Here is an 11096-nt window from a genome sequence, read left to right as displayed (position 1 = left end):
GCGCCGTCTTGAAGTCAAAAGAACAAAAAAAAACTAAATAACAAATAATATGACAGCATAGAGACAATATGACAAAACAAAGACACAGAGAGACATTCATTCTTCAGGACTTGCTGTACCCTCTAACGTTGTATAAGATGTTTACGTAGTCCTTTATATTAAATACAGTATTATGTCGAATAGATTTTGTTGGAAAAAAATGGGGCCCGCCTGATGTTTCAGTAGTATGCGCATCCACCACAAAGTTCAAAGAAACCGGGTTCAATTCCAGTTCTGGCCTCCCAATGCGGAGTTTCAATGCTCTACACCGGCCTGCATGGGTTCTCTCTGGGTACTTTGGTTTCCTCCCACATTACAAAAACATGCATGGAAGGCTGATTGAACACTCTAAAAATGTCCGGAGATGTGAGTATGAGTGTGGTTGTCTTTGTATGCCCTGCAATTGGCTGGAGACGGGTCCTGTGCCGACTTCCTGAAAATGGCTGGGATCAACTTCAGCATCACTGTGATCCTTTTGAGTATGAATGTAATGGAAAATGGATGGGTGGATTAAAAAACAAAATCTTAACCCAGGGCTTTCAGTGCCATCTGTTTGTTAGATGTAATGGAGAACCATGGGGTATAGAAGTTGATCGTTGCATTAGTTAGCTAGCTATTGCCCAATTTTCAGTTAAAAAAAAATATATACCCTGTACATATTTATTATTTTTATTCTGGTCCTATGTTACAGTCTCTCAGTTGTTTATTTTCACTTCGCCTCCATATGTAAAATTTTGTTTTCAATTGAATATCCCACTTAAAATGGAAGAATTGTGAGCATCCCCCTGGAGATGAAAATGGTATTTCGAAGTCAGTACAGATGTAGTAAATGGTGATATGCGTAGTTGTATGCGTGTGTGCACATCTGAGAATACAACAACGCGGCCTCATAAAAAGTTTGGGTGTCAAGTTGAAGGTGATTTGACAGGTAGGGTCTCTCAGGAGTCAATTACGTGGGCGAGGAATCGCAATTTAGCATGTCTAATGCACAGCTGCTGCGGGAGGCGCTCAGGCGACAAAGTCATTGCAATGCTGCCAGTTCCCTGGCGCATACGCTCATAAGGCTCTGCAGCGAGACCTGCGTGACACAGTTGAGCCCCCAGCTATGTCCACGGTACTAGATTTAATTCACACAAGTGAGGAATGCAACCAAATGATTAATGTGATACAACATTCCTACTTCTTGTACATATGTGACAAATACGCAGCAGCTAAGTGGCTAATGCGAGAAGCTAACTCAGATCTTCACTTTGTGTTACTTCCCATGTAGCACAAGCAAACTAATGTGCCCCACCTTTTGTTCACAAAAGGTTGGTCAGTATCTAACTTGAAATTCTATATCTAACATAAAAGTGGTTATGTCATATGTTTCAGTAGGCTTTCTTGCACACTCTTTTCCACATGGTTTGGCACAAAATGTAATTATCCAAGGGTGCGGCTGACTGAAAATGCAAGAGGGTCGAATTCCAATTACTGGATATACTCACAAGGTCATTTTGGACTTGGCAAGAAGAATAGAATCAAAAACGAAATGTTCAATGTGCACGAATTAATAAGCATGGAGCTGCGATGATAGTTTTCAGTACTTTAGTTTTGCCCCTTGAATAAATATTGTTTACAAATCATTCAATATTGGTTGACATCATATGAAAAATACAAAATATTTTGAAAAAAAATACAATAGTGCATGTAATTTTTCCTCAGGTGGACGCTTCAAGAAGGAGATCGTGGTGGATGGGCAGAGCTACCTCCTCCTGATCAGAGATGAAGGAGGACCTCCAGAGTTACAGGTTAGTGTGTCCACATATTGAAAAAAATGCTCTCGCCTCAGTCATTGAGAAAGAGAGCGTTAGCCGACACTCCATTACCTTCCTGCTGCTCTGTTTTGCTGCATCTTTTTTCCTCTATAGACTTTCTCTCTCTTTCTCTCTCTCTCTCTCTCTCTCTCTCTCTCTCTCTCTCTCTCTCTCTCTCTCTCTCTCTCTCTCTCTCTCTCTCTCTCTCTCTCTCTCTCCTTTCGGCTTTTGCCTTCAAGGGTCGCCTCCGTTGAACCCAGTTTTGTACACCCTTTTCTCTCACACCAGCTCCCTTCATGTCCTCTTTGACCACATCCATAAACCTCCTCTTCGGTCTTCCTCTCGGTCTCCTGCTTGGCAGTTCAAGGCTCAGCATCCTTCTCCTGGTGTAGTCACTTTCTTTCCTCTGGACATGTCCAAACCATCTCAGTCTGGCCTCTCGGACTTTCTCTCCAAAGCCTCTAATATGAGTCGTCCCTCTAATGTACTCATTCCTGATCCTATCCAATCTGGTCACTCCCAAAGAAAACCTCAACATCTTCAGCTCTGCAACCTCCAGCTCTGCATGTATTTTCTTCAGTGGCACTGTCTCCAGTCCAACCATCATGGCCGGTCGCACCACCGTTTTATACATCCTAGCTGAAACCTCTATCACACCTGGCATTTTTTTTCTCAAGCCGTTGCAGCCTGCCTGGACATGCTTCTTCACCTCTTTTCCACATTCTCCATTGCTCTGGACAGTTGAACCCAAGTACTTAAAATCCTCCACCTTCTTTATCTATTCTCCCTGTAGAATCACTCTTGCACTTGGATCCCTCTCATTTACACACATATATTCTGTCTTGCTGCGACTTATCTTCATTCCTTTCCTTTCGAGGGCATACCCCCACCTCTCTAGTTTCTCCCCAACCTGTTTACTGCTCTTGCTACAGATCACAATGTCATCCGCAAACATCATCATCCAAGGAGATTCTTGTCTCACATCGTGTGTCAGCCTGCCCATCACCATAGCAAAAAAGAAGCGGCTCAGAGCTGAACCCTGGTGGAGTCCCACCTCCACCTTGAATTCTTAGAAAATATAAGAATGGGTATTTCCACTCTTCTCTAGGTTTTTTACCTAGTCCGACATAATAATTAAAAAACATAACAAACCATGCACTTCAGTAATAACAATCTTTACAGTTGACAGTGGCATGACCAACTTTTCTACAATTGTATTTGGTAAAGTGTAATTTCATTCCATGATTTATTACTTCTGGTAACAAGACAGGAAGTGCCAGGGTTATGCAGTGTGGTTCATTTTCAGGGCACCAGTGAGCCAGAATGCTTTATTCCTCTAGTTTGCCCATGGAAGTTGTGCATTCACATCGAAACTTGCCTGATAATGAGCCATCTTATCCAATTGTTTCACGAACGTTTGTGAGTAGTCAAGTGCTGTTTGAACCGCTTATCTGAAGTCAACGCTTTTAACTAGTCTTTGCGCCTACCAAACCTCACTGCTGCTCTGCTTACCTTCTGACCTGGATATTGTGCATGGACTGAAAATGAACGGCACATGTGTTAATGCGCTGCTCGGCTCCACTCGAGAAGTTTATGGTCTCCTGTTACAACACAGTAAGACAATGCGTTTTGCTTTGTGCTTTACTCTTTCCACCTGCTATTGATTTTTGCTAGACCCTTTTTACTGGCTCACAAATGATGGTACACCGCCATCATGTGGTTATGAGTCAGTTCTACATTTATAGAGATGGGTTGGTTTCACCTGTATACTCGAATCATGGGAATAAGTGACAGTGTGTGAATTGACCAACAACAACTGTTGGATATTTCAATAGTTGAGGTTTTATTCTATTGTTAGCAGAGTAATCATTCTAAGACACATCTGGATATGGAATCCCCGTTGCCGTATGTGAATGTGCAGATACGTACTTTATACATTTTTTAGTATGTTAATATTTTATTCATTTACGTTTATTTTTTTAAATCCCAAATGCCACATGCAGATTCTCATATTTGTGTATTATGATTTATTTTCTAAATATCAATACTGCATTTATGCACTGTATTTAAAGTGCGTGTGTGTGTGTGTGTGTGTGTGTGTGTGTGTGTGTGTGTGTGTGTGTGTGTGTGTGTGCGCGTGTGTGTGTGTGTGTGTGTGTGTGTGTGTGTGTGTGTGTGTGTGTGTGTGTGTGTGTGTGTGTGTGTGTGTGTGTGTGTGTGTGTGTGTGTGTGTGTGTGTGTTTCCATCACGGATGGAGGGAATCATTTATTGATGTTTACTCACTCATTCATTTAGTGGCAGTTTGGTTTGGATTTGATTAGCCTTTATTAGTCTCCCAGTGGAGAAATTTATATTTCACCGCAGCAAAGTTATGAAAGGAAGAGAAAAGGACAGAAAAAAATGGAAAAACAAAATACAGGAGCTGCTGGAAAAGCAGCCACTCTCGCGGTGTTTCAATGTAACAACCATTTTCTTTTTCTTAGTTTGCCGCCTGGGTGGATGCAGTGGTCTTTGTCTTCAGCCTGGAGGATGAGATCAGTTTCCAGACGGTCTACAACTACTTCCTGCGTCTGTCCAGTTACAGGAACGCTGCCGAGGTGCCCATGGTCCTCGTTGGGACACAAGGTGTTTGTGGCGGACTTGCTCATGATGTCCAGTTGGCCGCCATTTGCAGCATTTCTTGAAGCACTATTTCTGTTCCAGATGCCATCAGCGCTGCCAACCCCCGTGTTATTGATGACTCGCGGGCCAGAAAGTTGTCCAATGACTTAAAGCGCTGCACGTACTACGAAACCTGCTCTACCTACGGCCTCAATGTTGAAAGAGTTTTTCAGGATGGTGAGAGGACACGTTTGCATGTAGTCTGAGAGTGTGATAGCAATTGATAATTTCTCATGACAAACGTGTACAATAGAATCAATTAGCAATTCAAGTAAAATAGCCTTGATTAGTCTCACTGTGGAGACATTCACAATTCACAGCAGCATAGTTTGAAAGGAAGAGGAAAGGAAAGTGAAAAAGTAGAAAAAAAAACAACACAGCACCATATAAAAGTGGAACACTGTGCCTTACCAACAGTATTTTTATACAGTTTTGTTTTACATTGGGTCACATGGCAAATTGTAAATGTATAAAATGTTCGCCTTCAAATTTGGATTTGGCCATAGGTTGCAGTTTTATGTGTCAATGCAGACTGTTAGCATGTTAGCATTCTATTGAATCTCATTCACAGTAGTTTTGGACTAAGTTAATTGGTTCTAGAAAGGCCATCGGACTACAGGTCATGCCATTGAATATATCAATATACCTTTGTACTTTTTTTGGTATTTGGGTTTTTATGTCATTATGCCAACTTGTGGCATAACAAACTACTCGACTACAGGGCATGATTTAAATAGCTATACGTGGACAGCCGCATGTGCTATGTGACTATTCTAACTCTGAATGTTAAGCAGCTCGTCCATTCTCATGAGAAATATCAATGGATAAAAGGCCATGATGTGAAATTTGGTCAGAATGCCTTTGTACTTTGGCAGAAACCAAAAAACAGACATTAGGAACTCTCGGGCAAAACAGCAGAACGTTTCGATACAATTATCATTTTCTCTTTTTTTCCCTCTGCTTGATAATTGTCATCTTTTTTTAAGGGGGTACTCTTTTTGAGCATTGCACACGCTTTATAGCTCTTCCCAGCAGCCGTGAGGTTTCTCACCCCAGGGATGCTACCACAGCAGGGTTTTTGGGGGCTCATTGCCTTACCGCCCACCACCTGCTGTTGGTGCATGTACCTCCAACGCAAGTACACCATGGGTGGCACGTACTGGCTGCATATCTTTTTATTTCCTCTTTTTTCATCTGCGACCAGTGACAATGTCACGGCAGAGAAACTTGTTTCAACACAGATTAGCACTTAGTTTTCGGCAAGTCATCACACCATAGTCTGTGTAAGCTCTCAGTCGTACAGGAGTGGTCCATCGATGAAAAGGTTTCTTCAGCCGTCATCTGTACTTCTTTGAAGGTATCGGACGTTTCACTTCTTATCCAAGAAACCTCGTCAGCAAACTAAAGTCTTACTGGTAGTTTAGGCCCACACTATCATTTTTCGGCCCTTGATGAAATTTTTCCAGCCAAGAATCGAAAATGTTTTTGGGCCAATTGTGTTTGGTGTATTGTTATGTTAGCCTGCCAACTGGTAGCTTGTAAGCATTTTGTTTAAGGACATGCATTACAAATAGTACTGCTTGTCAACCCACCCAAGCATTTTTATTATTCACGTTGTCTTGTTGTCTCTCATTTTAGCAAACCACCTGCCTTTCTGTCTTCTACCGCCATTTCCATTGGTTGGAACACTTAAGTGTATGTCCACTTGGACCTGATATGTTCGCAAATTAACAAAATGTGTCCATGCATCAACATGTATTTTTTTTACATCATCAACTATCTTCTTTTCCTTTCGGCTTTTCCCTTCAGGGGTCGCCACAGTGAATCAGTGTCCTCCATCTAACCCGGTTTTGTGCATCCTCTTCTCTCACACCAGCTACCTTCATGTCCTCTTTTTACATCATCAACTATGTTATGTAAAATTCCCTTTGGAATTATGACATTATGAATCCATCATGAATTCATAATTTATTCTCCTTAAAAGCGTGTCACAATTTCAAACAACATGCTGATGTTACATTTGCTGGTCCAGCTCCTTAATTGCTTCTCGAAGCCCAATCAGAGCTGATTAAAAAGAATTGAAAGTGTTTCTGGTGTCAGGCGATATCCTCCCAGTTCTTACTAGTCACAGCTGTCAGTACTGCATGCCGTCTTCCTGACACTAATTTGTGTTTCGCCTCGTTAATTAAACGATGAATTGCACGGCACCGCTCAAACGCTGGTCACAGCGTCACAGTGAATGACAACCGGTGTAATTAGTTGGGATTCTTCTACGTCACTCACCAGCTTTCCCAATTAATAAAAAATGTCAATTAGGTTCTACAACAATGTGTGTATATAAACATTTAAAAGTGAAACAAAACCATACATTTACTGTATGTAATAAATACCTTGTACAGTATACTAGAGCGCTTATGTAAGTTGTTTTTTCCTTTTTTGCATGCATCACTGCCAGTTACTGGAAGCAAGTGATGAAAAGACGCCTTGCAATTAGAAATAGTCTCACATTTACCCAATGGAAAATAATATATGCCTTCTCATATACTTAGAAGAATGAGAATAATAGGTAGTCGTAAGAATATGATTTATTTTTGACTGTGGAACTTGTGATTTTAATTACGTTGTTAATATTTTTCCCCTTGAATATTCAAGAAAAAGGAATCTTTTTTAACCATTCGTTAATTTTAACAGGTTTCTTTAGATGTAATAATTGTTAGAATATATTCACTGATTTTAATTGAGACAACACTTGCAACACTTTGAAACGGTACACAGGGACAAATCTTGCACCCAGTTCTGGTATTACTGGAAACTTCTGAAGACTCAGAGTTCATTTGTGTATAAGTGCTTGTGTTTTTGAAAAGCCCTTATGAGGTTTGGAATACGTATAGTATTATCACCATAATACCGATAATCGCGATCATTTGGGCCTTGTTGATCATAGTGTCATTGTTTATCTTTCCATGCAATCCAGTAACTCTAGTCCAGTTCTGCTGGTGCTGTCTGTTTATGTGACATAAAAAATGTGCAAATGGAAAAAGGTATATATTTTTGTGCCCTGCAGTTGCTCAGAAGGTGGTGGCCATGAGGAAAAAGCAGCAGCTTTCCATTGGCCCATGCAAATCTCTGCCCAACTCGCCCAGCCATTCGTCAGTCCCCACGGCATCCATCCCCTCTGTTCACATAAATCAGGTGTGCAGTTTGAAAATCATGTGATGACTTTATTTTACTTTATTTTTTTTGCAAGAAAGGAAATAAGATGAAAACATGTGGGGTATTTTTGAGAACATGTCACAGACATGTGAAGACACGGGACGTTTTTTTTTCAAATTATGAAAAAAATGTCTCTTGCCTTTTTTGTAAATGAGTTTATAGTGACACAACAGCAACCTCAACTGGTGGAAGTCGAGTAGTGCACTACTTTTACCACAACAAATTACCAATCTGTTCGATACACATTCATGATTCGACTTTGTGAATCTAAGGAGGCTCTGGTGTGATTGTTTTATGTAACCGCTGCTCAAATGGGATCCAAATTGACCTGCTGCTCTGACTTCCTCTCCTCGTTTTCATCCAATTGTGTCCTCTTTACCTTCCTCCTTCTCCTCCTTCTCCATTTCCTGTTTCTCTTCCTCCTCTTCCGCCAGGCGGCCAACGGCGGCTGCGCGTTCAGCGACTACTCCTCTTCGGTCCCGTCGACCCCCAGCATAAGCCAGCGGGAGATGCGCATCGAGACTATCGCCGCCTCCAATACACCCACGCCGATTCGCAAGCAGTCCAAGCGCCGCTCCAATATTTTTACAGTAAGTATGCGACAGCTGATGCAAAGTAACACCCACTCGCACTACTAGGAAGGGATGCGGAGCACTTTGTGTACCGGAATGGGGGTGGGGGTGAAAAGCTCAAAAAAGTGCCCAAGGCTCTCGATGCAGACTAACACAACAGAATGGGCACTAGTAAATTCAATGACAAAACAGAATAACAACAACATAATATCACACACAAGTTATATTAGATCCCTTCAAAAACCAAATCACAAATATTAACATTGTGGAAACTTCTGTCTTTTTTTGTTTTTGTTTTCCTCTAATTGGATATAGTGAGTGGATTAGGTTTCTCACGGAACCTGTGACGACGAAAGCCCCCCTGCGCTGTCCAATCCAAATCTTTCACCCCTGACCCCTTGCACTCTCATTCTGACTGACTGGATCCATCTCTTTTTACATCACATAAATAAGTCAGAGCCTCATCATAAGCTGTGATAATAAGCCCCTTGCCCACTTGCCCCTGTTAAATCTGATCAAAGGAGGAAAAAAGAGAGAAAGAGAGAAAACCTGCCCACACTAAACCCTCGTCTTCTTTGAATCCCACCCCCACACCCCAAACCCCTGTCCATGTCCTGTTGCTTTAACCAGCAGCCTGTGATGTGCACTAACCACTCTAGATTACTTTAGCGTGTCTTTATATATACAGTAAAGTCTCGTTATATCGATATTCAAGGGAGTCCGAAAAAATATCGATATAACCGGGACTATCGATATATCCGATATCGATATAACGAGACTTTACTGTATATATATATTTCGTCCTCTCCCCGTTCTCATCTCACCGAGCCACACATTCGTCTCAGCAAACACCCAATTGGATGTTCTAGTCATAAAGATTGCCATTTTTAGTCTTGGATTTGCAAGCGCTTCATTGTACTCTTTGTGGTACATTGGCTTGTCATGAAGGTGGAACTTTTTGTGTCCCAGTGGTTTGTTCCCCAGCATGCATTTTTTGGGAACAATTTAATCTTTCAAAATTACATTTGAATCCATTAACTGACCTGATGGGCAGTGTCATAGTGTGGCTTCTTTTAAGTGTTTTTGAGTCATGAGGGCTACCATACTTGAAGATGAGCAATGCAAAAATGCCTTCCACTTCCAGCCTTTGTTATTAATGATTAACCTGGGTTTGACTAATAAAAGTTTTCTAACTTATCTCATCTTATCGTATCAAACCCCATGGGTTCAATGAATTATGAACCACTGCTCTTAACCGTTGTCAACCCATTAGAAGTTGACCAACAAGAAGCCTGTTGGGGCACCTTGGGTAACATCTATGACAGACAAGGACTGTTGAAGGGATGGAGAATCCATCCATCCATTTTCCACGGGGCGGGGGGCACCCTGAATTGGTTGCCAGCCAATGGAAGGGTACACAAAGACAAACAACCAGTCAATCTCACACTCACGCATAGTGACAATTTAGAGTGTTCAATCAGCCTGCCATGCATGTTTTTGAAATGTGGGAGGAAACTGGACGGCTCGGAGAAAACCCACGCCGGCCCGGGGAGAACATGAAAACCCCACACAGGGAGTCCGGAGCGGGACTCAAACTCGCGACCTCTGCACTGTGAAGCCAGCATGAGTACCGGGCTGTCCGGAAAGGAGAGTGCCATGGCAATTATTTTTATTGTAGTGTTGGAAACTAGCACTCATTTTATCTAAATTAAGTTCCTCAACTCATTTCAGCATAGTTCCTTGCCACCCAAAAGCCTTTTTTTCATGGAGAAATTGGGCTGTTCCAGGCACCCTAATCGGTCTCGCTCCCAAGCCTTGCATGAATCTGAATAATGGGATGCTTCCGCAAAAAATGGTGAACACTGACTTGTGTGTACTATACTTTTGTTTGTGTGTTTGTTATTTTTCTTTTGAGATTTCGCGAGACACACATTAACTCATTCACTGCCATTCACAAATTTATTCGGGAATTGAAAATATGACATAGAGCGCCATTCCCGAATGTGTTCGGGTTTTGTTTTTTCACGCTTAGATGCCAATAAAGCGCTGCATGGCCATGGCCTCTGACAATGTTTTTTTCTTTTCCACGAGGTGGCAGAGGCAGCATTTCCCTTTTTTCCATGTTAGTGCTTTGTTCCAGCTTCAGCTGTTGTTAAAGCGCTAGATAACCCATTATGTATGTATTGCATTGTATTTTGGACAGCTAGACTCATTTCAAGCCCATATAACTCCAGACCCATATAATTTATGAATGAACTCTTTTTTTCTGATGAAAGAAGAGAGTCTAGGGTTTCTAACGCTGTATTGAATGTATATGTAGTCTAATACTCAATATTCTGTGGGTCCTGGAATTCAAGTGTCAATGACAAAAACCCTGGCACTGGAGTGGACACATTTTTGTCTGGCAATGAATGAGTTATGGGTGTTCCTTTATTTGGTCCAGGCTTGCTATGCTATGCCACTGCCTATGAGTTACATTTACAACTCTTCCTAGTTGTGCTCCTCCTTGGTACAAATTATATGCATCACAATGATTGGTGAACCTGAAAAAAACTTCATTTTGGATCTTAAATGCACTGTCAGTGAAAAATGAGCACACCCCGTTTTTCTAACAGTAAAGGCACGGTGAGATTGCTTCTATTCTTGCTTCTTTTCTGCCCTGTCCAACTCTCCTCTAACCACTTTCCTCTTTGATCAGTACCCTCTGACGCTGATCAACTTCCCCCCCTTCCTCTGTCCTCTATCTGCCCTTCGTCATTCACCTCTACCGCCTTCACCATGCGACCCACGACTGCTGTGGGAGCCACGCGTGGG

General features: G+C 41.8%; 1 protein-coding gene across 1 annotated transcript in view; it reads left to right on the top strand.

Annotated features, from left to right (window-relative positions):
* agap3 (ArfGAP with GTPase domain, ankyrin repeat and PH domain 3) overlaps positions 1 to 11096 on the top strand; it is a 116179-nt gene that overhangs the window by 27296 nt on the left and 77787 nt on the right. The window contains exons 4-8 of the mRNA XM_089008929.1: positions 1744 to 1829; positions 4320 to 4461; positions 4540 to 4674; positions 7562 to 7689; positions 8145 to 8300. Coding sequence (XP_088865055.1) covers positions 1744 to 1829; positions 4320 to 4461; positions 4540 to 4674; positions 7562 to 7689; positions 8145 to 8300 — 647 coding nt within the window. The remainder of the gene's footprint in view (positions 1 to 1743; positions 1830 to 4319; positions 4462 to 4539; positions 4675 to 7561; positions 7690 to 8144; positions 8301 to 11096) is intronic.

This window comes from Hippocampus bargibanti, linkage group LG11 (assembly GCF_051943395.1).
Source record: "Hippocampus bargibanti isolate YZ-2025 linkage group LG11, ASM5194339v1, whole genome shotgun sequence".
NCBI lineage: Eukaryota > Metazoa > Chordata > Actinopteri > Syngnathiformes > Syngnathidae > Hippocampus > Hippocampus bargibanti.
This window is presented reverse-complemented; position numbering and strand designations above follow the sequence as displayed.